The 26,528-nt window shown below is 41.0% G+C and overlaps 2 protein-coding genes and 1 long non-coding RNA gene across 10 annotated transcripts; 2 read left to right on the top strand and 1 right to left on the bottom strand.

Annotated features, from left to right (window-relative positions):
• Positions 1–3,298: 3,298 nt before the first annotated feature.
• LOC111251777 (breast cancer anti-estrogen resistance protein 3) lies at positions 3,299–8,034 on the bottom strand. Its single transcript, XM_086991780.1, has 2 exons — positions 7,868–8,034; positions 3,299–5,859 (listed from the first exon to the last, which is right to left on the bottom strand). The coding sequence occupies exon 2, from the start codon at positions 5,855–5,857 to the stop codon at positions 4,409–4,411; it is 1,449 nt and encodes a 482-aa protein (XP_086847906.1). The 5' UTR covers positions 5,858–5,859; positions 7,868–8,034; the 3' UTR covers positions 3,299–4,408.
• A 1,024-nt stretch (positions 8,035–9,058) lies between these two features.
• On the top strand, positions 9,059–17,031 carry LOC111251679 (uncharacterized). Of its 8 annotated transcripts, none has more exons than XM_086991788.1 (8): positions 9,065–9,365; positions 9,710–9,827; positions 9,989–10,164; positions 10,829–11,015; positions 12,241–12,398; positions 14,676–14,923; positions 16,273–16,468; positions 16,720–17,031. In XM_086991788.1, the coding sequence occupies exons 3-7, from the start codon at positions 10,032–10,034 to the stop codon at positions 16,390–16,392; spliced, it is 846 nt and encodes a 281-aa protein (XP_086847914.1). In that variant the 5' UTR covers positions 9,065–9,365; positions 9,710–9,827; positions 9,989–10,031; the 3' UTR covers positions 16,393–16,468; positions 16,720–17,031. The 8 variants fall into 8 exon arrangements, with proteins under 8 accessions (XP_086847919.1, XP_086847914.1, XP_086847913.1 ...); XM_086991787.1 differs by having other exon boundaries at positions 9,679–9,827; XM_086991789.1 differs by having other exon boundaries at positions 9,094–9,214; positions 9,679–9,827.
• A 7,522-nt stretch (positions 17,032–24,553) lies between these two features.
• Positions 24,554–26,186, top strand: LOC147755404 (uncharacterized). The gene is made up of 3 exons (XR_015328364.1): positions 24,554–24,949; positions 25,414–25,572; positions 25,800–26,186. It is a non-coding gene; the product is annotated as an uncharacterized LOC147755404 (long non-coding RNA).
• Positions 26,187–26,528: the final 342 nt, after the last annotated feature.

The following is a 26,528-nucleotide window of genomic DNA, read 5'->3' as shown; positions in this document are numbered from 1 at the left end:
ACGTTCTATGCGATCTCCGTAGCAGAACTCTAATTAAAGGAACTTTTCTTAAAATATAGAAGTAACACGTCTTATGTTATAAAGTGGTTCATTGAACAAAGAAGCGACTGAATTGTATTTTTCTCGACAAAGAATACGTTTCTAGATCTTGAAAAACATGTTTAGTTGTTCTAACAATAAGATTAATTATCCTGCGCTTATTTGTCTTATAATAAATGATAAAAAAAAGTTTTTCTCCGTGTAAGCAGTAGCAGTCTTTCCTGACCGGTTACGCTGCTTAGTGTGCGTATGTATGCAGAATATAGATTCATTTGTATTTATTTAGTTAATAAACTGTGGATATTACATACGCACGAGGTGAAATCATCAGTATATAACCAGAATTACACAATGCAGCGCACAGAGTTTAGTGACGCGTCCTTCATACAGCATGTAATGTATAACAAGAAGTTATAATTTCTTATCCATTGTAAGCATTAAATGTGTTCCAGCATCAAACATGCAGATCGAGGGACTCCGAGCGCGATTGCACCATTACTGGTCATTCATTATTTTTTTTCCTGAATAAATAAAGTTGTGTGTGAGTTAGATAAAGCGAAAGTCGGGGTTTACAACCCTACATAACACATTAAACTAGACAGAAACTATTCGTTAACGTAAGTGTGCTTTTTAAATCTATCAATTGTCGTTTTGTTACGGTTTTTCAGAGATCCAAGATTCAGAGATAAGTGCGTGTAAGTCTCGATCATTCAGTCTAGATTCTTCAGTTGATCATATACTGTCCATGTTTTTCATAGTTTTCATTAGACGGTGGTACGATTTAACGAACTAATGCTTTTCCCAGCTTAGTGTCCACTGTAGTGTACACCTGTAGTAATACACTGTAGTATATTGTTCTAACCGTCCTACTGTCCTAACCCGTTATCCTGACCTATTTTTGCCTTACCTTATTCTACGTTGCGTACATCTTTGAGAATAATGTCTCTGTGACGTCGATTACCTGTGTCTTCTGCTGTTTCACTTTGCCCAGTAGCTTGACGTCTTTTTCTGTCTGTTCGACGCTGATCATTCGCTTTTTCGGCGGCTTTTATTTCTTTTCTCTTTTCGTGTCTCGATCCTTCTCGGCCGCTGTTTTGATCACGACCTTTTCGGCATGATACGCTTAGTTATTAGACCATATTATTTGGTCTTGGTGGTATATGATGGTCACAAAATCTGATAGTTTCTTCCACAATATACCTTGAACACGGTTTGTCTTATAACATACATTGAACCCATTCATCTATGCAAGACGATTTTCACATTTACATTTCTGCACCATACATCATGTACCAGTGCGGACGACGCTGGTGGCTGCTTTAGCATTTCTAAACGTTGGTACGGCGCTGTTCCCAAACGTGCAAACTGAAGAGGAAATTACTGATCGTTCTTTACGTTCTCATCAGCCAAATTAACATTACGCTCTATAATTAAAACCAAACTTCGTGCTCTAAACGCAAGATTTCCTAATCAGCTTCGTATTTCACGTAGATTTTTTTACTATGAAACCATGGCGATCAAAAGATCGGCCCAGTCCATGTCTTCTGACGGATTGTCAACGGTCGGCCAAATCCAAAGGCTCCGCTATTTGGTAAAGTAAAGAGATAAGATAGATTAATACAATCGATTCGAGTTGTCTTGCATTATTATATTATGCTTTTTTTTCTTTTAATGTACATACCCTAAGGCTCACTGATGGCATAAATTAGCCATGTGCAACAAGTTGGTTTTCAACTTCCTAACTCGGTACAACAACATAATGTTCAAAGTACATAAAGTTACTTCATAAAATACCATAACCAGCAACAGGGAGCAATTTGGCAATTTCCCTTACGTAGCCATTTAAAAGGCCGAAAACGATTCGTAATGCAAATAAACGTTAATTGTTTTGTTATAGAATTATTGAAGACAACATAAAGTAATTATACAACATTCGATTTTTCTATTCGTTTGTTCACGTTGACTTGTAGTCATCCTCGTTTCCATGAAAAAATGATTAGGACAGTGATTAAGCTGGACTTTTCTGCATATCCCAGAACCCTGGCATAATTTTTTTTACTTAGTTGATGAGGATTTTGCAAGCAAGCAATGTGGAACACTTCGCAGAGAGTAGCCGGGCCGGGCTGATCATTGATACCTGTGGGGTAAAGTATAATCGCAGCCAAAGTATTATTATCGTTATTCGTTAATTAAACGGGCATTAACATAAATAGTATCTTTAAGTGGAATGACGATAATTATACGAATTAAGATTATGAATATTAATTGTACCCTAAGGAGTTCCACCTTGAAGGAAGGCCAAAGCTTTCGCTAAGCTCGCCCCTGTTCCTTTTAAGCAGGTCTCGTTTACCTAAGGTCTCAGGTTTACGACATTAATACTGCTCTGTTTTGCAATCTCATACCATAGAAGTCTTCTCGACAAAAAGTTTTATATCCAGTTGTTCGATCCAACCGTAAAACTTTGCCTAGGTTTGCAATGGAGAGAGCTTTTAGAGACGCATAGACTATAATATCATCAACCTGGATGTTTATGTATATCGATGGGCCTAACAGGTTTAAATAGCGCCCGGAGGACATTTTGACGTGTTAATAACTCGTACTGCTCGTTCCAGCGGATTCGCAAAATTTTATATTGGAGTTTTCTGATTTCTATAAGACCGCAATCGCAAAAGTACGCGGCAAAAGTTTGCGCGGCTACTTTATGAGCGACTCGACCCAAACTTACCCTTTCATTGATCGTGAAGATTAATCATTAGCACACCAAAAACTAACAGTACCTACGAGCCGATTTTCTTACAGCTGTGCTCATATGAGTAGTACTTCTTGTTGGCGTTCCGAGATGTTTCTAAAAATTGTCCCACAATAAATCGGAAATGCCCGTCGACGAAGCGAAGACTGAACATAACCTGATGTAGCTTGAATCTTATGAAAGCCATATTTTACACACGTTTGGTCCATTTCGTGTCGTTGAAGCCCTATTTCTGCTAGAAATGGTATAAACGGCTTCGTTCCCACCTGAAACCATCCGTAACAACGAATGTTCTCCTATCCGATTTCGCTATTTGCTATTAATTTGTTTGTATTTTTTACAATTAATAACGGTATCGAAGTAACAAAGTTGCCCCTTGTATAATAGGGCGTATGATTTTTATTCGCTCCTCTATTTTATTGCCTGTCCTCAACAAATCTTAACTGTTTATATTCCGTCTATATTCATTGGTATACAATCCGATACTAGTGAAGGAAAGACAACACAAGCTTCTTCGCGTTCTCTTTACTTTATTAAATCGCTGTACATTTGACTGCTATACTCATATTGTTTCCGATATTTTTCTATTGTAGTCAAACAACATTATTCTGCTCGAGCTGGCATCCCTAGAGTCCGAGAATGTGCCTACGTGTGCCTAATATGACAAGGAACTTTTCTAAATATAGAAAGATGTTTAATGAACTTGCGGAATTGGTTTATGCCGGAATGCATCTAACAAAACGATTTGCAGTCTACTTGTTTTTTCGCATATAGTTTTTCCAGTGGAACCAAGATGATCGTTTACAAACACTAACTATTCATATATCATTTCTATATATTAGCTTTCCTTCGGAAATAAGCCAGGAAAAGTAGACGTTTGCTCACCCATTTGTTTGACATTTCGTTTCGAGCGCTTACCATCGTATAGGCCTGGTACCTGGTAAGTGTCACCTTGTTTGTGTGACTATTGCACGGCGACGGGTTAAGCCATTGACTAGAGTCTAGCGCTATTATACGCACTTGTGGAACCTTATCTACCCAAGCATCTATCTGTTTCGAAAGTTTTCCGTTTACGTATCTCTCAGAGTCGGTCGCACAGTACGTTTTTATTTATTAAAAAAATCACAATTTTTCCTGGATAAACTTTATATAATAAATATTCCGATTAGTACTGAAGTACAGTTAGTACAATAGTTACAGTGTAGTTATATTAATAATGTACTCCATTTGTATATTATCTCTTTATCTCGACTGATACTAATTGCGTACTTAAATATTTCTTAGCACATATACACGTACATACAAATATATAAATGACATCTTCGTGCGTATATGTGTTAGTATAATACTGGGCGTTATTAGGAACTGTATAGTGGTAATGTTCGCTCTGATTTGGCTAGTGGATACAACGTAAGGTACTTGTATGGCACGCCATCGCTATTACATCATGTTACAACGTACGCAATGGTATGTGAAGAGTTGTATTAGTAGATAATAAGATCAGTCAGCTAAAACGTATGCTAATTTCCGGTCTTCTTTCGTAGAAACAAAAATCATCTGTGCATGCATCGTGTGTTGCTTCTAGGTTGAATTTCGTCCTTAGATAGCTAAAAACAAAAGTCACATGTCAAGTGATTTCGGTATGAGGCCGGTTTCTTCAACCAGCAGGGTACCCCGTTTGCTGAGCTCTTCAAAAACATCGAGGACGTGCTTTGAACGCTGCTTACAAGTCATATCTTTGTATCCTTCTGTGTTAAACAGCGCAATTAGGTTTTCCGTCTCAAAGAACGAATAGCGCTTGCCGGGCGCACTTGATGCATGAAGTACGCATAGAGCGGTTTTATGGAAACGTTCCGTTTGATTGATGATTGACCGAATGTTCTCGAGCTGCGAAAGAAGCGTTGCGAGCCCATTGTCAGGGCCCATTTTCTCAAGATGTACACGATCGACTTTCTCAACAAACTGATGAGCAACGTTTATGTAGAAGTAGATATTTGGGATGCATGTATTTGGAGCAATATTGTCACATCGATCGAGCAAAGCGGTAACCTCTTGACGTAGTTTCGTCTCAAACAACAACGCGAGCTCTGTATTGTTTTGGCGTAATGCAAGCCACACCGACTTGAGTTGAGTTACAGGTGGAGACATAAGACCCATCATTATACACTGAAACCCAAAGAGGTCACCAAGGGCCGTTTTGACTTCCAAAGCAACCTGGATCCACTTCGTCAACATTGCCAGGGCGAGGTCAGCCTCATCGGAGAGCACCAACGAAGCTATCACCAATAGTTTGAGGTAGTGTGCTCGTTCGACAAGCGAAGTCCGCAATGTATCTCCCTGAGGCAAACTGAGTATTTCTAGTCCACTCATTACACCTAGACCAAGGTCACTTTCGTTACCGTTGCCTGTTTGGTCCAACTTCAGCAGACGGATGTTGACAACAGTGAGAGCTCGGGACAAAACTCGTACCCCGGTGTCTCGAATTTCCGTTTGAACGTTGCGAAGTGCGGCCTCATTGATACCACTGTTACTAAACTCCACTCCAGTAAAGTCAAGCTGTCCTAATTGTGGATTCACTGGACGAAACTTATATTTATAGTACTCCTTTCGTAGGGATCGGCGTTCCTCGTTGCGTGCATTGCAGTAAACCTTTTCCGGCTTTGGAGGCGGAGGTGCTTCTGCGTTGAGTCCTAAACTTACGGTTCGTACGACTGGCCGTGATATAAGCGCTCCTGATCTTTGTGTGATCGGTTGCTTATTTCCGACGTAAAATGTTACGAGATCAGCAATCGTGTCAAAAAGGTCATCCTCCAGTTGATATTGAACCCTTTCATAAAGAGTGTTGGGGAGGATATAGACACGATTAATAATAAAGTGCAATCGTCCACCAGCATGCTGACACGACAGGACAAAGTCATTCGGCTGTGAGAGGCAGTCCCTTACTAGAAAATGGCCGTCTTCCTGGAGTAAGGACTCCGCAGCCGCTCTACCAATTGGCCCATGATACCAACCGTGGCTTCGGAGGTCCGACGACGGAAGTCGCAGTTCCTCCTCCAAGCTCATCTGCATCGCTGTCAAAGCAGATTTCAAGGAGTAACATAGAGTCGAGGTTAGTTTAAAACTTCCGTTGGTAAAATGAGATAGGACATGAAAAAGACAAATGAAGGAGTGGTAAGTAGCAGACGGAATCAAAAATAAACGCGGCTTAATTGTTTGACTGCGCGACTCATGAATGAAACGTTCCACGAGCGGAATTGTAAAAAGAGCAGCAAAACTCGGTTTTGAAGTTCTCAGCATCTGAACTTAGTTTGATGAATTTTTGTTGATATGTAACAGGTTTTAAAAAAATGGGTAATCAAATAAGATGTCAGTTCTTTACTTACAAAAAAAGTTAATTTTCAAAAATTGTTGAGACTTGCTCAAACTATAGAATGTCTACATTCACAAAATCAGACCGGTTTTCCTCTCTTTTTTAAAAAAAATATTAATATCTTTAAAGGTATATAGTTTCAAGCTGCCCGGTTATCACAATGCGAACCACTATTAAAACAATTTGTTTATTTCCACAAGATTTCATACGTATTGAACAGGTCAAAAGATTCCATAATCTAGGCATTTCCTAGAAAATTTCCGTCTAGGCCCACTGGATATACATGGCGGTAAAAGAAAGACAGCTCAAGTGTTTACACAATACAATAAAATAGATTTAGAAAAAAAAAAATAGTGAAAACATGAATTTAGTATATTGAAAAAAAATTCATAACATTTGTTTAGCTAAAATTTTTTCGATGAAAACGCCCGCGAAAGTTTAAAAGTCGCAAAGATGCGTTGGTTTTAGATGTTTACTTTTAAATAGCTCGACGCACGAAGAATCAATTACGACACAAAAGAATAAATATGCTTGAACCTCACAGACGGATATGGTTCAGAAAGGCCAGTAAACTATAGCTTTCATTAATGAATAAATAAATATTGTATCACGAAAAATTTACCTATGGAGCTTTTATAAAGTATATGAGGTGAAAAACTGTTAGAACTGCTGAAAAGGATACCATAGTTAATCAGCTAAGTATACAATATCCTATTCAGTCTATATATCAAAGGTAATAAAGCGATAATTCAGACGTTGAAAATAATCTGCAGGTGTCCGAATATATCAAAGTTTCGAATAACTAACAAAAGTTCTTTAATAAACACTCCCTTGTCACAAATCAAAAACAACTACCTACCTGTCTTTTAATTAAGAAACTAATTATAATGATTCAATGCGCCTAACATTCGCAAAACAATAGAAACATTTGTATCTATTGTTTTGAACAATATATACATAATATTGATGGGATTACCTACTTATCAACTATATAAACACTAATGTATGTATTAACTATTGCGTACAATATGCTCGTAATCCGCTGTAATCGGATAATTAAGGTCAACGTGTGAAATGTAAGCCACCTATCTGGCGCAATAGATGTAGGCATCAAACGTATATAATAAACATGCAATTTATGTTGATCTTCTTCATTTTACAATTCACTTTTTTTAATAGGACCTACTATTACAACCTATTCCTTTGAAGTTAGCCAGCTAAGTTTAGCTCATTTAATTCTCTGAATATGCGTCAAAGTTTACCCTTAATGATTCTTTATTGTGACAAGAGACAGTCAAACATCACGCTATTGGAATATTTGAGCGTTTTTACCGTTGAAGACTAAAGTTTTCTACGTGACAATGTTATGCCTTAATTACAATTTAAAAGAAAACGTGACTGCTTGCGTGACACCGTTCAGTCTAGAGCGGTTCCGCTACACTCGACATGCAGCCGCGAACAGCGGGTAATAACTAGCGAAGATTTGTTAATTAACAGCATGACAAAAGCGCGCACAACGACCTTTCACCACAAATTTTTCATATCATTTACAAAGTGTCCTTGTAAAGTATCAACTACCAACAAAATTACCACCGAGCTCTAACGGCCAAAGATCGATTTTTCTCAGTTCACATACGTAGCCACGAGCTCTTGCAGTAACTCCAATCACTAAACCGGATACTATCACCAATCAGTGGTCATTTGCTCGCCTTTACTGATTGTTCCGCCGTTGCGTGTGGCTGATGACTCACGGGGAACTGGCTCCCCAATATTTCGGGGGTGCTCTCTCGTGCAGCTGTTGTTGCTGTGACGGCCAAGCAAAATTTCAGTGATGCCGGCCCCCGCCAACGCCGAACTCGTATCTACCACGCACTCTTTTCTATACTACTTACTGGTTACGTGAATGTCAGGTCCACATGATTGTTCCTCTCGCAAAATTGCTTTTTCACAGTAGACGAAAAGTTCCTCTTACGATGAAGAGCAGCTTTTTGCTGTTGTCGTTTGATACTCCGGACGCACAGCCTCGTTTGTGGGTGGCTCTGATCGAAGGGTGCTTCCCTTCGAGCTCCAAAACTACTCACCGCCTCTCTCACATTGGCTGCAAGTGGAAACGGCAGCGACTAATGCTGTCTGCCCCCCTGCTGTCACCACAATCAGCAGTGTTTGTGGCTACAATGAGCCTTCCTGCTGTCAAACATACAGAGGTGCGCGATACCACAGAAAATGTAAGGAGAGGAGCTCCTTCCTCTTTGCCGATGATGATCTTGCTGGCTTTCTATGGACCGCTGATACTCCGGGCCCTCGGACAGATCCTAAAAGAGATGCTGTTTACTAAATACACGCGTTTGTTATCATTAACAATGCGCGCAGTAGGTGCCTGTATAAATGAATCGTTTTCAACTAATATTAGGAAAATCAAAAGAGACACCTAGGATAGAGCCTTATTATCGTCGAAATAATAATGAAGCAGCACATTTACAGGCTAAAACTAACTGTGTACTAACAATGACCGTTTTATGCAAGTTTACTCACATTATGCAGTTGCTCGTAGTCATAGACATTCGTTTGATTGTCAACGCTTATAATGTGGTTTGACAGGATCGTTCGACTATGCTAACTAATGATACACTGATACATTTAAAAATAAAGCTTTTTGTATTCGGGTTCTTGTACGAATTCTATCTTTTACCGTTCCTGCATGTGATTACTTGTGATCTGCTGTCTGGCACGATTTAAAAGTTGGCTAACCTAAGCCGGCTTGACGAGTTCCACATTTATATTTTGGTTATAATGAGCGATACGTTTAATGTTTTTGTTTTTTGTTAGTGCAAACATTGCCAGGGTGTCGCACTGAGCCGTCCGCTATGGCCCGCCATATTCATCAATTCATTTTAAACATCATCAGGTGCTTTGGCCTCCAAAGTCCAGCTGACCACGAGCTGTAGCAGAACGATAGCAAACAATCTATTAACCTGCACTCATATAAGATATGTAAAACTGAATGTGTATCTACATGTGAATTGGTCACATAAGTGTGGCGTTTTTTCAATGTATCTGTATGCTTTAAGTTTCCTCATCAAACAAATATAAATAGTCAAGCAAGAAATAATCAGTAATATTCTCAAAGAAGCTGCTTTACTCTCGTCACGTTTATTGACTGGGGTTAAATGATTTCTTCTGTTATCTATCGAAAGTAGACCATACAATGTATATCCTTTTCTTTGCTTTCATTCTTTATACAATATAACTATTAATAACGAATGCTATAGCTGATACTTAATTTTCTTTTCTATGGACTGGAGAAGTATGGTCACTTTTTTCTTGTTGTAGACAATATTCTACCTCTAAATATCGTATATGACGTTCTCACGCACCTTGCCTGTGATATAACGTGAACATTACAAAAAAGGGGGCAAATAAAAATATGTATCGGCTCCAAAATATTGAATATAGCTGTGTCAATACGGCATTTTGATACCAATCGCCGAATTTGATCTCAGATATACTATCTAACGTTTAGTTATCTGCCAACGGCTAACTCCGATGGTCAGTTATGCCACACCTCCAACTATACTCTAACTAACGTAACTGCTAAGAGCAGCATTTTGTACCGCAACTACGAACAGCGATAGCAGAAATCGAAACGTTATCCGAAGAAACCTGTAGGAGGTATGTTTAAATCGAAAACAGTCAGTTTTCATCCTATTGATTGTTATCTATCCTATCGATTGTTAACTAAAAAAACATCCATCTCTGTGAACCTATTGAAGATGGATCGCGAATAACTTCTTGCAATCTCTCTTCTCTCATTTTCTTTGCTTCGCCTTTAGATGATACGAGAGCGAGCCGTGCTGGGTCTGCTGCGCAAAACATATGTCTTTCTTTATCGGGAACTGGGGCTCCCACGATAGCATTTGTGCCCTCAAGTCGTTCGATGGCCACTGTCCATCTAAGCAATGCTTCTGCCGCAGTATTTGCTGTGCCATGCAGTTCTCCGACAATAACGGTAAGTCGGGTAAGGTTCTGACGTAACCTTGTTATCTCACTGTTGATAGAATATCATGCGATAGACAACCATAAACCGAGCTGGACATTTATGACTACATTTTATGGTTGAATCTTAGACATTTATCAAACGTTTTTTTAACTTTGGATCAGTGGTCGCTTCTCCGTGGTTCGCGTCTTTGATTCTTTCTGTTTTCCTACCCGGTGTTCGAAAAGGCACGCAATTTCAGTGTTGAGTTACCACGGAAGAACGTAGACACATTAGCAGGACGTGAGGCAATGGCAAATTCTGCCTTGTCCCATGACGGGGCTCATTTAGCGGAGAAACATCCTCGATCTCGAAGTGAAAGTATATGGTTATTGGCTTGATACGTTGCGTTTTGTTGCTTAAAAGTGTGCTTATAATTTACAATAGCTATGAACAGAAGCAACCGTACAAAATGGTAACAACAGATTCATTGTTCTCTATCGTTGCCTTAATGTCTTCTAGTTTTATTACTTCTCTACGAGGTTTTATTTTGTCACCCTACTTATTTGTGTTACACGAATCTCCCTCATGTCAGCTTATAAGAAAAATAAAAGTTATGTCTAATCATCGTTTCCCGCAAATTATTATGAAATGAATTGCATATCATACTTCGTGTTTTCCTCGTCCCTGATTGCAGAAATATCTAAGAAATTGACGGCCGATCGGACAGACGCCGACACGAGGACTCTGTTGGACGTTTACGAAGCAGAGCGCCCAAAGTTTATGACTCGAGGTCTTGTCTGCCGTAAATTATGGGACGAAATCGCGAAAAAGATTAATAGCCAGAGGGGTCGGAGATTTAAGGGATTTCATTGCGAAAACAAGTAAATATGCCTCAAGACTCTGCTAAAGATATGTTCGTATCAGTATTCGTATACTGGGCTTTGCCTCGGGGTACAGCTTTGGGAAAAAGGATTTTCAGCATAGGAACAGAGTTCAAGCGGAGGTCGAAGATGAGCTGACGAACCATCATTCAAATGTAGAAAATACAATATGTAGGTGGAAATTGATTTGCTGATTATAATTCTGATTAGTTACGAGGCCGGTAATGCCTTAGCGGCTGGACGTTAAAGTGTGAGCAAATTGAAAGTGATATTTGGCGTTAAAAGATTTCGAGGTGGCTTTAGGCAAAATCGATTTTTCTAATGTGACGAACAAATGATAGATTTAACTAGTTATCTTTGTCCGAAAACTACTGAGGGACTCAAGCTATATTTTCTGCGGTGGCCGCATAAACTGGCACTCAAATCGTTTTGCACGAAAAATTTTGTCTGTGCTTGTGCCTATTTTCTTTGTAAATAGGACTCATTATAAATGAATTTATCTAAGACGTTTCATCAGATCGTCGAGGGCACGAATAGGGCGAACACCCATGCTTAATCAAAGTGGACGAAAAGTAAATGATGAACTTTTAGCACAAGAATGACAAATCAATCAAACATGGCCTTAATCACCATTTGAGGACTTTCTACATACATCTATGCAGCTATGAATTATCAGTGCTACGATGCCAGTATTACTGTTTAACGACCAACTGAGTCGTACAAGCGTTGCGAATTTACGTATTTTTTTACCCATACATAACTATTAATCGGTAAAGCAGGTGTCGTGGCACAGATGGCTAATGCGTATACCCTCGAACGTGTTGTCATGGTAGCCATAAATATGTGGCCATCTCTGGTATGAACTTCAACATTGGCAAATGTTTGGCATGTCGTTTAGGTATAGGTGCCGCTTTACGGGAAGCCGTAAATTGTAGGTCCGGCAAGACCCATCCCGGCCAGGCTTTCTACTGGGAACAAGTCCTTTGTGCTATATCGAAGAGATTAGTTAACTGAAAAAATTAAGTGCTTTTTTGTCAATCATAAGCCAACTGTGAACTCGTTTCCTTTGCTAACGCGCTTTTGTAGGACTGGAACTTTTCGAGTTTTATCTATATGCTAGGATATTTTACAGAATTTCATTATTTTTATTGCGAATTATCTATTTATGAATGGAATGAACACACGATGTGTACATTTTAAAAGAATTTTTGAAATTTATTTTCAGATGGAAGGTTTTATTGCGAAGCTACCGTCGTGCTGGGCGGGCTAAAGAGAAGGGTAACGTCAATGCCGAACAGTTCAAAAGAACGCACCCTCTGCATGAGAGAATTAATTCCATACTGACGCAGGAGCCGTCTCGAGACATAACTGTATCGATAAAAGGTAAACAATGATCCTGAAAATGAATGAAAGCTCTTTAGTATACTAGTAAATTTTGTGTTTGTTTTTCGCTAACATGTGTATTATTATTATTATTGTTGGTGTTTTATAACACTCCAATCAACATCGAACTACTCTGTCAACATTCCGCCACAAACCTATCGTTGAAGCGTCAAAATATGCTTTTTATGAGCGAGCGAAAAGAGACGTTGGTTTTCCTCCTCTTTGTCTACCTCCATATACCTCCGAATCGACACTCTTCATTCACTATCCTTTAATGAAGAACTCTAAACGCGTATTTATCACTGCCCCGTTGTTTGCCTCACTACAGATACAAATGTACTATCTCGGGAGGAACGCCGTGTGTGGAACATGGCTGACTCCCGAAGATTGTTGACATACTTCACGCAGCTACGCCAACGAGACAAGGTCGGTTTTAATCTCGCAAAAGCCGAATGGGAAAAAGTTGCCGGCCTCATCAATATAGGCTCAAGGCCGAAAATAAAGCATTTACTATGAATGGATCGCAGTGCTACTCCAGGTAGATCCGATACTTTTAGATGCTGTTGGAGTTCAATACTGATCCCTTTATAGTTGAATATTGAGGACCAAATGTTCCAGTACTAAGAACGTATGTTCCCACCCTTTGCGATGTAGTGGCAATCCGAGGCACCATGTACCCCTTTGATTAAAATTAACTGCCACAATGATCACGAGGAGACACTCTCGTTGTGTAGTCAAAACGAATGATAATGCGAAATGTGTTACATCAACATACCATTTCGCATTCAGATGACGAATTCCCAGACAGCAATAGAATGACTTTCGTTTCTGTGGTTATTCAGCAAAGATGGCGGTAGATATTTCTATTTAAAAAAGATGTGCAAAGAATGACCATTCGAGGTCTAAGTTGGCCTTCTAAGTAGTCTTAACAGCAATAGCGTCACACCACTTACCATCGCACGCCGCGCCTTTAGATAGCTTTAAATGGTACAAAGTTTGCTTCTGTATTATTGCCTTCTTTACATGCTACTCCCAGGCATACTTTCATATTGTCAAACACTGGAAGCAGCTAAAGGCTGATCTCACCGATTAAGAAATATACAAAATCTATGAATACAACCTATCCTAACGTATGCGTAACACATTTTAACATATATGCTTGTTTTTTTTGAGCTGTGTTTTTCATCATCCTACTACCTCTGTCGATCCTTCAGCTTTGTCCCGTGAAGCAACAGTCTGTTACTAGCGATAGTTATTAACAGCAACTGTTAACGGCTGGAAGGTCCCCTCTATTTCATAGCAAAAAACTAGGTAGCATGATTAGTTCAGTAGAGGCATCTTTGCTACCTCCTGACGTGATTTCCTCCTTTGGGGTATTGTGAAGGACAGAGCTTTTGCGGAGATGCCACGATTCATTGGTGGGATGAAACCATAGATTGTGGACGTATGCGAAGCTATGGATGATAACAAGACACTACACTTCGATGCTCATCACAGCCATATGAGCAGATTAGATTCAAAGCGCGTGCCAGTAGAATGCGTCCTCACGATTGGGCGGTCAGTGCTGCAATGCAAAGAAATTGTTTAGCTATCTTCGTAACGTACGAACGATCCGTCGCACCTCCGCTTCAATTGTACGGCTACTTTTAAGTTTAAGCCGGTCAACTGGCTGTGAGCCTTTTTCAAATCTCTAGACTCATCCTTACCCTTACCCTGCCTTTACTGGGTTTATGCTGAGCACTGAGATGCAAGGCAGAATTTAATTTGGCACTGGTATTATATACACTTGGTACTATATTGGGAATTTCTATCGAGAAAACATTACGATAGATTTGCTGTATTTTCATTTTACTGGGCTATTTCGCTTTGTGCGTATCAAGTATCAGCGAGCAATGATGTTATACTCTGACGAAGCATCTCGACATGCGACTTGTTCTTTGTTTGACGAGCTTCATTCGGCTCTCGCTGAAGATCCGCTACCGAAACGAGTGGCTTCGAAAAGGGAGTTGATTGACCATAAATATCCTCATAATGATGGGAAAATTAATTAGTTGTTTTTTTTTTTCTTAGAACGTAATAACAAGATTTTATCGACTGTGCACAAATATCGACTTTGAGCGATACGTAGGACGCAATATGCGTGGAATAAGGCTCAACTCACTGTGATCATCGTCTATTCAACCGCGTACTTGAAATTCAGCGCGTTTCAATAGATCAGTAATTTATCGGCATCTGGATTTACCATAGTGTGATACGATCTTGATTTTTTGTGAGCAGAAAGAAAGCCCTCACGTGAGCGGCGGTTGCAAGATGTTGCACAAGCGTCTAAAAAAGCTGAACGGGGCATTGGAAGCTGTGCTGAGTCAAATTCGTCGCCATCAGTGATCCATCCAAAAACTGTTCGCACTCCGAATGGTGAGTTCGCAGCGTACTTAGCCACTCTCATCGATGGGCTCAGTGCGGAGCCCCTAAGGGACAAGACGATGCAGAACATTCTTCAATATGTGTTCAACTTTCGAAAGAAGGTACGTTTAGAAAAAGCGGCTGCATTTATGGCCGGGTCGTCTTGATAAAAGTTTTTCTTCGTTACAAACAGGACGAAATGTTATTGCCAGCGTGAACGATTATGATTATTATATGTGCGTCAATCTCATACTACGTGACTGCGGAGGCCATACCTGCTGTTATCACAACAGGTATTCAACAGAAATTAGACCAGAACAAAGCAGACTCTTCCACGTGAAGTCGTAATTTCAACAACTCAGCGTCAAGTTGTCCACTCACTGTATTGAGGCTTGCCTGTGGAATCATTCTCTCGTTCAGAGTATGTGAAAGATATTACTTATCTACCCCAGCAATCTTGTTTGCAAACCATATGATTGGTTTTACTAACAAACTTCAAATATGATTTGAGCGATCCCGCCAAGAATAACTTGTGTAAGGTCTTTTCAAGGTTTAGTTTTAGGGATAGAAATATTAACTTCAGTAGCCGTGTCTTGAAGCAAACAATCTAAAAGCAGTGTCTTCACTTAGAAATGCATATTGTTTTAGTAAAAATTCCAGCATCAACAAAAACCTAAAAAAGAAATTGAAAAAACAATAGTAAAAATTCCAGCATCAACAAAAACCTAAAAAAGAAATTGAAACACATCGTAACCTTTGTTATTATGGAAGATGGATATGTAAGATGATTTTGGTAAAAGTCACGATATTCTTCATCTAGGTTTCATCATTAAGGCTCTTTATTGTAATATAAACTATTTGCTTAAATATAAATAACAGCTTGTGACTACGGCGGCGATGCGAACAAAATAAAAGAGTGTTTATTATTGCATTTTAGTCTTCCTCTGTGTTTAGGCTTACACTTATCTCAGCACTCTACTATGATAGGATTAGAACCTTTCCACGAGTATAGATGATTGACGAAAGCTTTAATAAATTTGCCAGAACTCCATTGATTTTTGGTAGTTTTCTCAAAATCGGTCTCGCTTGTCGACCAGGCTAAGTATCATCTCACTGTTGACCTAGATTTTATTAGAAGTAAATCACTTTAGGCGATCATATCATTTTTATAGTATTGACTGTCGCAGGAACTCTTCAGAAAATAATGAGTAATAGACGAAGCCAACACATAGATTCTGTCATTGAAATACTTATTAGGTTTTCAGGAAATATTAAAGGCTCAAAAAGGTTAACCTTTAAATTATCTGAAATAGAACAACGATGTTTTGGTATGTGTTAGATGTATCCGCCTTTATGGTTACTCTATTGAAGTCGGAACTCTGGGAGTTTTGCAATAACTGTGTACGCGTGTTCTGCATTACAATGCGTAACCTCATTTTCGATGGCTTATTTGGGAATATTAATTTTTAAGATAGCAACTATCGTCTCTTCTTGTGCATCAAAGAATTTAAGTCACACGGGCTTCAACCTGAAAATATGCGAACCGATGACATCGTTCAATTCAGTCTTCCTGAAGCCAGGCCTCGGCTGAAATTCGAGCGTGGCGACGCCTGCGATGTCGTCGGGAATTCAAGATACCTATGCAGCACTGACCGTTTCCTTACCAGGTAATAGATGCCTCTGACACTCACCGAGACTATGAGCACCGGCTTGAGCCCGAATCTTTTCGGCACGACCGCTGACATCGATTTACCGTTGGTTCAACGCTATCCGAACGCGTTTTTTCTTTGGCACAGAACTTTTCGTGATCGCAGCAACTTGTTATTCCTAAAGTGTACTTAACCTTGACTGTGACTTAAATCCATTATAGAAAATGCTTGCACTAATAACGATTCGTTTTCTTTTTTTTTTGTTAAAGGCCTTCTCACTTTCGGTTCTTCGCCAATCTATGGTTTATTCTACCAACGCTTCCATCTTCACGAACCCAAACGATAGTTTCTAGTGCCGCTCCATCATCGTAAACAACCACGGACCTCATATTAATGCTGTTTAGCTTTAAAATTACTCAAATTTAAAGATAACATCGGTAAAAGATAACACCATGCGCTCAGGTTATAAAAAAACAAGAAAGTTCTTTATTACACGAATATTTTCCCCTTGCATAGCAATTATGGGTCTATTACAAGAAGGTTCTAGAAATCATATTGTTTGGTAATAAAATAGTTTTATATATCATATATTTTTCATTTAGTAATAAAAGTAGCATTGATAGACGATTTACGCTAATGCACTAGATTGTTTTACATAAAGTTTCGGTTGTACGTGTCTCACACACAAGTTAAAAATTAACTTGCTGCTCTTTTGTTCGATGCCTAGACAGTAAAACTCGAATGCAGGAGGTAATTTCTTTTTGCGGCGAAAATACAATTCTGCACGCAATTTATTTTACGCGTTTGCTTGTTTGTATCCTGCTGTTATTAGGTTGTTTTAAAGTATAAGTCGAAGGTAGCGTTCAACCTATGGCAGATTTTCAGTTGGCCAGAAATTTTCGAATCATTCCTAGCCACAACAGCTTCTAGGTTTGTACAGATGTTTCGATCGTGAAACAAACACCCGAAAGTCTGTTGCTCTAGCATTGGTCCCAACAACGACGATAGCAGCAGCAGCAAAAATGGAGCCATCGGCAGAAGGCGTCGCCGGCCCAGGCGGCGCGCTGGTCTGACCACCTACGAACGGAGGGGACCGAGAGATTCGATCATAAGCAGTGATCTCGATCGGTATCTATCTGTTTATGATGCATACGTAGAGCCGTAAGTTAAATCTCTTTCTGCGTTTCATCTGTTTTTTCCCCGCTTGCGACCTATCGGACCAGCTAACGTCATCTAGCCGACGCTATGCGATAGGCCGCTACGTCAACTGCAGCTGCGCAATAACGGGAATCGAATAGAATAGTTGCCATTGTCGTGATCATCATTAAACCGACGTGGCTTTTTATCTCACCGTCTGATTCACTGATGTCCGTTGAAAGAATCGGATATAATTTAACATAAGAATAGAGTAACATACGTCGCAGTTCTCAAGGTACTTGGTATACCTACAGATCAGTGACAAAACTCCAATATTTGTAAAATATTAATCCTTTAACTAACAAATGTGCTTAATTCGTGCTTTGGACAATTATTGTTTTCGCTCAAACTTGTTGCCATGACAAAATATATATTTCATTATCGGCTACACTCTTAAAATATTGTTCTTAAGTGGGGAGCAAATATAATAAATCTATCTGTTATTTATGCTTTCGAGTAGTGTTTTTTGCTTTGCGTGCTCTAGTTGACCACTGCATGGCACAGGTCATGTCATAGGACCTATCTCGAGTACTCAAATACGATGAACCCAACGAACACTACTATATATTGATCTATAAGCTAGCCGCTTGTTGGGTTAAGTAACCAGTGGCCGACTTGTGACAGCCTCTACAAAACTTCTTATATTCATTTACTTGCTTCGGTCGCACTCAAATTTTGTTTGCCGTTACATCTTTTCGTGTTCGGTACCTTCTCTGCAATTCCTATACAGATAGCATTTAGTCTAATCTCTGAATGCGGAGCAACCAACATCGCGGTAAAAGTAGTCGCTAGGCAGAAGTCGTTACAGGAGCAATGCTTGGAAGCTCTTCCTGGAGCGTCAATGCCACGATGCCACTTTAGCAATCATCAGGCAGATAAACGGAAGAGAAGCACCGGCGTTGCTTCTGACGTAAACGTAAGCTCTCATTAAATGACTATGGCAGCGCCTGGCTGAAGCCGGAATCTAAGAAGAACGTGAGTGTTGCACGGCGCGACGTAATGGAAACGCGCCTTGATCCACCCGCACTCATATAGGCTCTTCGCTGTACCCACTGTGCCTGTGATGACTCCTGCTACTGCTAACATCTATTGCCACTAGCGTTTTACCGCAACGTCAGGACGCTCCAGGTCTCCGTTCCTACAACAGGCTGCTGTGCTACACGTGTGCATCGTTTTGCCATTCGTCTGTGCGTGTCTATGGGTAGTGGGCCAGTACCATATTCAGCTGAGACTCGGATGTCAATAACATACCAGATGGAACACACCGGCGCGCAAAGACACACACACAGACAAACACATAGACCCACACGACGACACAGGGCGTGCGTGCGCGATTGTTTACCGCATTCGGTTGCCGGGTCGGGTACATCGTCGTGGTAGCGGCGAGCGCCACAACGAATGTTGTTAGAGCAAAGAAAGAGTGGCTTCTGCGCGCTCAGCTGCGCCCATTTGGCACATAGGCAGACGACTAGCACGAATGCTTAAACATAGGTATAAGCGAGGTAGCCAGATAGTTGTTTTCAAGGAATATCGGATTCAACATAACCAGCATTGCCTAATAGATTAGCTCCTGACGGCTGGCGGCGAAAGCCGAGCAGGGGAAACTTAATGCGCGAGTGCACTAGGGAGCCCATAGGGCAGGGAGGGAGCGAGTGGTCGTTCATTTACCACGTCACACAACAGCAGCTCAACAAACACCGGGACCACGGAGCTGCGACAAGGAACACGAATGCCAGCTACCGACTAGACGTTACGCTCGAACGTAGAAGAAGATACAAAAACAAATACGAACTGCAGCAAACCTCAAACCATTGTACTGCCACTATGCAGCGCGATGGGGAGAACACTAGCTGATGCTCATCGACGTTTGCTCCAAGAATTTCTCGTTTGCCAGGCGGACGCTCTGGGTTGCCCCAAGAGATAATAGTGCGATACCATGATGGTTGTCGTGGCTTGCCAAAATGCTCACCGATGGTGGCGATGTTGCTTGACAACAACAACGGCAATAATGATTAGTTAGCTCATTGCCGTTCACACAGCTTTGCTGGCTGCTAAAAGCGACAAGTCGGCAGTGCTAGCGTCGAGCCCTGATAAGGGCACTCCCAGTTACAGACGTAATGCAAACAATAACGCTGCTGCATAGACCGCATGAAGATTTAAAGGCAACGTCGAGCAGGGGAAGAATCAGCTGGATCACCTTCGAACCAGCTTCGTTGCTCGTCATCTCCATAAGCGGGAGTCACATGAAGCGCATTAAGGGCGCGTTCGTAGAAATGATAGCAAACTAAGGGGAGAATGATGCTAGACTTAGAATGATTACGTGGAAGTCGTCGAATATAAAAGTGCTCCTTTTGATAATATTTGCTAGTTATTAAGTATATCAGATTGAATTTTACTAAATTCCTTTGGGCACTAAGATGCTAAACGGGTTCAGAGGTTTTTTGATCGTATTATCCTGGACTCAGTGCTAAGTTTTTTTTACTTTATAATAATAATCTAATAAAATGGCAGCAAATCTGCTTCTTTGACTTAACTGTGTGGTCGGTGATCTGAAATATTCTGAAGTAAGGCTTGCTCAAAGCTTACTATAGACAACGGTACCTATTAGTGCGCACTTCGAACCGAAAATCTCGAGGCTTTATCGGTAGTTAATGATCGTTAAGCCTCACCCCCAGGGGGCCTTTACGCCAGGCCAGTAACAGCACTAGATGCCACAAATAGCGCTGCTTCTGTTCGCTAGCTTTCGCTTGCGAACGTGTTTTCGCCTTTAGGTTTCATGCATTCGATAGTCAGTGGAGGTCGCACGCCGCATGTCACAGACTCGCCTATCATCCGGTGCCTCGGATTCGATGCCGCGTGCTCGACTCCTGCGACGGCTGCTTCAGGTCGGTTCGTCTGTCAGTAATGCTCCCCCCCCCCCCTCTCATTATGGGTGTCTCATTCTTTTGCTGCCACCATTTTCGCCGTCTTGTTCTGCTCCCCATGCACACAATGCACATGGCCGAACTGTGTCTGCCTGAACAGTTCTTCGATGGCTACTTCCGAGCGCTGGTACCAGTCACCCCTTAGTCCCGCATGGCCGTAGTGCTCGCACGGGTGATTTTATTTCATCTCGTCATTGGTTTCCCCTCCTGCTCTTCCTTATCTCTCCGTCTTTTCAGTGTTTATCTGAATTACACTCCTCGGAGCCCCTTCTACAGTCCCTTAGCGGTTCGATCCCAAACGCACTCCAAAATTCACCCCTGCCCCTATACGGATTTTGTCCCTACATGTACTGGCTACACCAGCAGCAAAGATGAAGTTCAACAAGCTTCTTGCTCATCATTGAGGACCACGAGTCACTAGATTCGATTGGCTTTATGTTGCCCGATGCCTGTCGGGTGGGAGAACTAGCTTTCTATTCGTACTTCAACGTGCTGTTCTCCAAAACGCGCTTTCCACTGAGTCAAGCGGAGCGCATCGGCGGAAAACGGTATTCATTTGGGCACTTTCTGGGTCGGCGTCGCTTTTCGTGGTTGAACGATGCTAGGGTCTGGTTGATCGACATGTTGGTCGGCGAATCTCGCCAAACCCATGGACTTTTCGTTTTCTGATCAAACTAGTGGCCTCCTCCTATGGCTCGTCATTGAGCAGCGGGAACTACTGCTGGTGGTAGTTCGCACGCGACATCTGCGCAAAGCAGAGAGCCACCAGAGCTAAGAGGAGGAGAGAGGACTGACGGAGCGAAAAACGGCGACATTTATCGAGAGGAACGAAGTCCTCAATATCGCTTGTATGTGAAAGAACCAAATAGGTTGAGGTGCGAGGAAAAAGCATATGATGGCCTGGCTCAAATTCTCTAGCTGCCGCGGGCGGTCCTGCCAGTACAACCTTTCAGTCGAGGAGTCAGACATCGAGCTGATCAATGATCAACCATTCTGAGGTGATACAATGGACAAGAAGGAATCGACAATTTTCTTTCTGTTTTTTTTTAAGTTCAATGCAGTGTATTTTATACTCCATATCTATTGGACTCAGCTGCGCAGTACTGTATACGTTGAATTATAGGGTCATAATTAATACAATAACCCGTATAATTATTTCATTAGAGGCATGCTGTCAGCCAGGTACTGCTGCCTGCTTGTCGGCCCTCAACACAAATTGGTTAGGTCCAATAGATTCCATTATGGTCGAAGGTTGCATATGATCATGTGTATCTGCGTGGCTTTTAGCTTATGCCAGTACTTTTTCAGCTTTTCTAGTCCTTGGTGTAATATGCTCTCTATTCATTCAAGGAAATGCTTTCAATATGGATAAACACCAGAGCTAAGTGGAATAAACGTACACTGCAAAGTACCTATTTTGGTCTTTTTTTTCATTCTAGTTTTCATAAAACAGAATTTTAATTAAAAACAGTACCATGTATCGCTTTTATTTCTTTATATTTTATACTTATTATTTATTTTATAATTAGTTTACGATTGTTCCCACGTCCTGTTCACCGTTTTCCGCCTCTTCCGCATCGTCCTTTAGAAATAACTGGATGTGAAGGCTCTTTCAGATACCAGATCACGCCATGAGCACGAAAAACCTATATAATAATGCCAAAGGATTTATGTCGGTATTTTTAACTCCGTTTTAATCAGATTTATAATTTGATTTAAATTTAATTCAGTGTAGGTGAATGGGTTGTGATTCATAGAAATCACTGCAATGAATCGATAAATGACGTGTCCTTGGGGAATTTGTTGAAATCGTACTATCGACCAAGAGAAATCGTTAAAAAACGCGTTTGGAAATTACACAATTGTTTGTAAGCATATGTGGATTTTGCATTATCCCTTAGCCTAAGCATAATAGGCGAAGTTACACTTTATCCGCGCCACCCCATTTAATAGCCCAGCACAGACTTGAGCGTTACTTTCATTTTTTAAACACGTACAATATAAGGATATTATAGAATAATTGAATGTATCAACGTGCAGCTGAACTACTCCCACTCTACCTTGGAGTATACGACCGGTAGCGATACGATGGCTGCCGCTTGCGTGCTACTTGTGCTATAATCTGTCAAGATTCTTTATGGTCGATGCTTTCTTTCCGTTAATGTTTGCGAATGAAGACGACAAACTTCCAGCTGGCGTACAGGTCCACCTCAGTTCAAATACAATTTGGCACGGTCTACGTTTTGTGTTCTCGGTTGGGTTTGCCCGATTGGTTAGTAGGTCCGTCCTGCCCGGCTGCTGCCGTCGCCGCAATCATAGCGCTATCGTATCGCGCATACACACATGCCATGCGTCACTCAGTTGCCGCGTGTCTTAGCGCTGTTCCACATTGCAGCCAGCGGTAGGTCTGGGTTAACCATCGCAGTGCCAACGGCCAGCGATGGGGAGGCTCGCCGAAGACGAGTCGAGGTTCGCCTCTGGCGCAGTTCCATGACGAGCCAGCGCAATGGGTCTCGTGGTGGTGAGTGCTGGCGTACACTTAGAGCCAGCGTCATCGGTTGATGGCAGAGAAACAGCGAGCAAGTACTAGCTGGGCTGGGCTGGGCTGGGCTGGGTTGGGTTGGGCTTAGACGCTTTGGTACTGCTCTCTACCTCTAGCCAGACAGCTTCCTTCGTGTGGCTTGAACACACGCGGCGGCAGACACTTAGTTCGTGTGTAGATGGTGGCGTTCTTGCCACCTATGCCGCCTTCTGTTAAGACCGTCTCGGCGACCTCGAAGCTACCGCACGCGGCAATTTTTTCCAACAAGATAAAGTTTCAATGGCTCGATTTGGTCTTGCTTAAGCTGCAAACAAACGTAGCTCTTCACTTATACCGAAAGATACCCATGGAAAGGGTACGACCGTCATGGTAGCGTCCTATGGTGAAGCTATTCATGACTCGCGATTCAACTCTCTCGAAAATGTTTTAAGCCATTTTTAAATTGAGGCGGAAAAGTGCTGATAATTTTCGTTGTAATTTTCGTTACTACTAACTCAAGGCGTAACGAACGACCTGTAGACATTTAATGTTATCTATTCTTAAGGCCAAATGACCTAAATGCACCACTTGCTGCTCGGTAAAGATGACCGTGACCTAGTCTGACGTATAGCTGGGACAATAGAAAATAGTTTTATTTCTCGCTGGCTAAACCGAATGAACGAGTATCTGGGACTGATCACTTCTTCGGCAGACTCATCACTATCTTCTATAATAGGTTGCTTCAGTTCAATACCCATCCATATATTTCTTACACAGTCCTTAAATATTGATAAAACTAGAGGAGGGCGGAATAAATCGAGTACTTGAAAAGGCGCTTGGCCGTCTATTATGGTTTCAGTCTTCGTCTTGTTACCACAGGCAACCGGCTTATCTTGCACACTCATAGTTCATAGACTCGACGCTGCTCGCTACGCGGAACGAGCAATAACCTAGTTCATTTTTGCTGAAAAAAAATTCAGAAGCACACAATTCGAGCCCAAAAGCCAGACCATGCGCTTGACTGCAAAGGGCTCTTCAACAGGTTGATAAATCTGCATTAAAATTATTTAACTAATCCTATCATATATCACTGCGAGGCAAAAAACATTTATTCAATGGCTGTTTAAAGGCTTTCTGTACAGGTATGAGCCCATTAAATCTAGCTTTACAAACAACGCTGTACGATCGTAGAGGCTTGACGAGACACAAATTGGCAACGATTTGGTAGAAACATGAAGTAGAAAGGCTATTATTAAAAAAACACGATAATCTAATACGCTCCTATATTTTTGTCATGTTATTTTGGGCCTACCCTTCTATCAGCTGATTGACCAACCCTACTATAAGCACAGGAGTAGCATATTTTCTGTTATTGACCTAGTTTCCAGTGTATCGTTGATAGGTCATAAATACTCGTACCATGTGGTTTAAATGCACCAGAATTAGGGCAGCAAAAGGGGGCTAGGAAAATCGTCACAGAGATGTACCAAAAAGAGCGTCATTTTCGAATTTTGAATTCGAACGGCGAAGTTGAAGTACGCCGCAAGAATCGGGTATTGTTCCAGAGCGGTATGAGCGCTTTCAAAACAGTCCCAAAATATTAACTAACTATACCAAATTTCAGACAAGATAGTGCTCTTTTAGAAAGAAGAAACAAAAAAAATATTGTTTCCATTAGTTATATAATTGGTCCGGCTGATCTCACTGTTTGTTTGTTTCGGAATACTTACTTCCGTGTCAACCAATAAACTACCAGCTCTCGTTGCGTTTTCCACCGCAGTCAGTTTGTCACAGTCAAAATGAGGAACTCTACGGCACTTCTACTTCTGTGAATAACAACGCATTATATTCTACCAGGTAATTACTTCGAAAAGCAATACAAATATCGTACCGAAAATATGAAGTCGTGATGTAATCGTTATGAGAACGGTTAGCGAATACCAAAGAAACAAATACAAATTACGCTTATTATCCGCTCTCCCTCGTTGATCCCTCGTAATCGTAAAGTTGATCGTAAATAGAATTCCTTTTGATCTGCTCTAGTGGCTGCAACTTCCCCTGGGCTACCATCGACCATTTCGGAGAAGAAAGGTGTACAAAAAAACACGCCCACAATGTTCGTTAAACTCTAAGTGTTTGGGTTTGATTTGCTCAACTGAATATTTACGGCTTCTGATAAACGTCGTACGCGGCCCGGATTTCGAAACATTTTCTCCTATCGTTATCACCAGCACGCTGATTATAATTTTTCGCCGTAGTTTTTCTCTTGAACACCTAACGGAATTGAGTACAACAACGGATAAGTTATCTTTTTTTTTTAGATAAAGCTATATGATCATAGTGCGACTGGACTTTTTTTACGGATTGGAAGAGCGTGCGGATAAGGCGCTGTTCTGGATAGATCTGAAATTTTAACCGAATTTCAGAAATAAATATAACAACAACGACAACTCGGCACCTGCGATTTGAATCCAGAAAAAGTAAGTGGCCAAATCAAAATCCTTGGCTGGCGACGTCTTTTTATTTGCCAGTGGAAATTCGTTACCTTCCAGTGACTATGAGCTTATCTAAGTTTGAAATTGCGAAGCTAACACTTTGTGTGCAGTAAACATATCACAAAGCCTTTTACTTCTTCTTTATTCCAAGTTTATGTTCATATCTTTTTATACCTTTCCTGATCCCTTGCTATGTACATTGTGCTCTATAGAAGATTTTACAGAAGGCCTGAACAAAGGATACCTTATGGTACCTTCTGCATGTTGCTGTAGTGATCCAGTTCGGCTATGGTTCGGAAAAAGGATGAGATCAACAACACTTGTCACAAATAAAATCTGTACTAATAGAAAGCTGTATCAATTGAAACCTGCAAAATTATCACGAAGAGACGCGATAAACTTAAGCAACTTCAACAAAGTTATCGAATTGTTGAACTTAGCACGGATTCACAATAATGACGATCGTAAACGTCACGCGAAGGTGTGCCCACCTTGTCTAGACAATCATCAGTTGAGCAACAATAAAGAAACAGCAGAAAACGTTGAACCTACGTCTGAATAAAGCGCGTGTCGGAATGAAGGCTTTGCACGCGGCGTTACGTCTTTGCGTAGTTTTTTTTAGAACGCCTAACGCAGTCTAGATTAGTACCTTTTTAATAGTATATAGAGAGTTTTTCTATACATTTCTTTTTGCGTACATCGATGTTATGATGAGGTGGGCAAATATAACTTTAACTGTGTAATAACGAAATACAAACTCACAGCTTGCATGTTATCAATTTGCCTAGGAATCAATCTGTGTTACGTTGTTTGGCCCATACTTGGCGGTATGCACGGTTGCTCTTGCCTTCCGCTATATATATAGTTATATGACGACGTTTCCACCTGGTAGTTCCGTACGATTCACGGGTTTACTGTAAAAAAATGCCACCTGCCTTTGT

Source organism: Varroa destructor, unplaced genomic scaffold (assembly GCF_002443255.2).
Source record: "Varroa destructor unplaced genomic scaffold, Vdes_3.0 BEIS01000005.1, whole genome shotgun sequence".
NCBI lineage: Eukaryota > Metazoa > Arthropoda > Arachnida > Mesostigmata > Varroidae > Varroa > Varroa destructor.
The sequence above is the reverse complement of the archived record's forward strand: the minus strand, read 5'-3'. Positions and strand labels throughout refer to the sequence as shown.

Coding starts and splice junctions, on each gene's coding strand:
- LOC111251777 (XM_086991780.1), bottom strand. CDS start 5,857: ATGCAGATGAGCTTGGAGGAGGAACTGCGACTTCCGTCGTCGGACCTC.
- LOC111251679 (XM_086991788.1), top strand. CDS start 10,032: ATGTCTTTCTTTATCGGGAACTGGGGCTCCCACGATAGCATTTGTGCC. Junction 10,165..10,828: donor GCAGTTCTCCGACAATAACG/GTAAGTCGGGTA, acceptor CCCTGATTGCAG/AAATATCTAAGAAATTGACG. Junction 12,399..14,675: donor CATAACTGTATCGATAAAAG/GTAAACAATGAT, acceptor TTTTGTGAGCAG/AAAGAAAGCCCTCACGTGAG.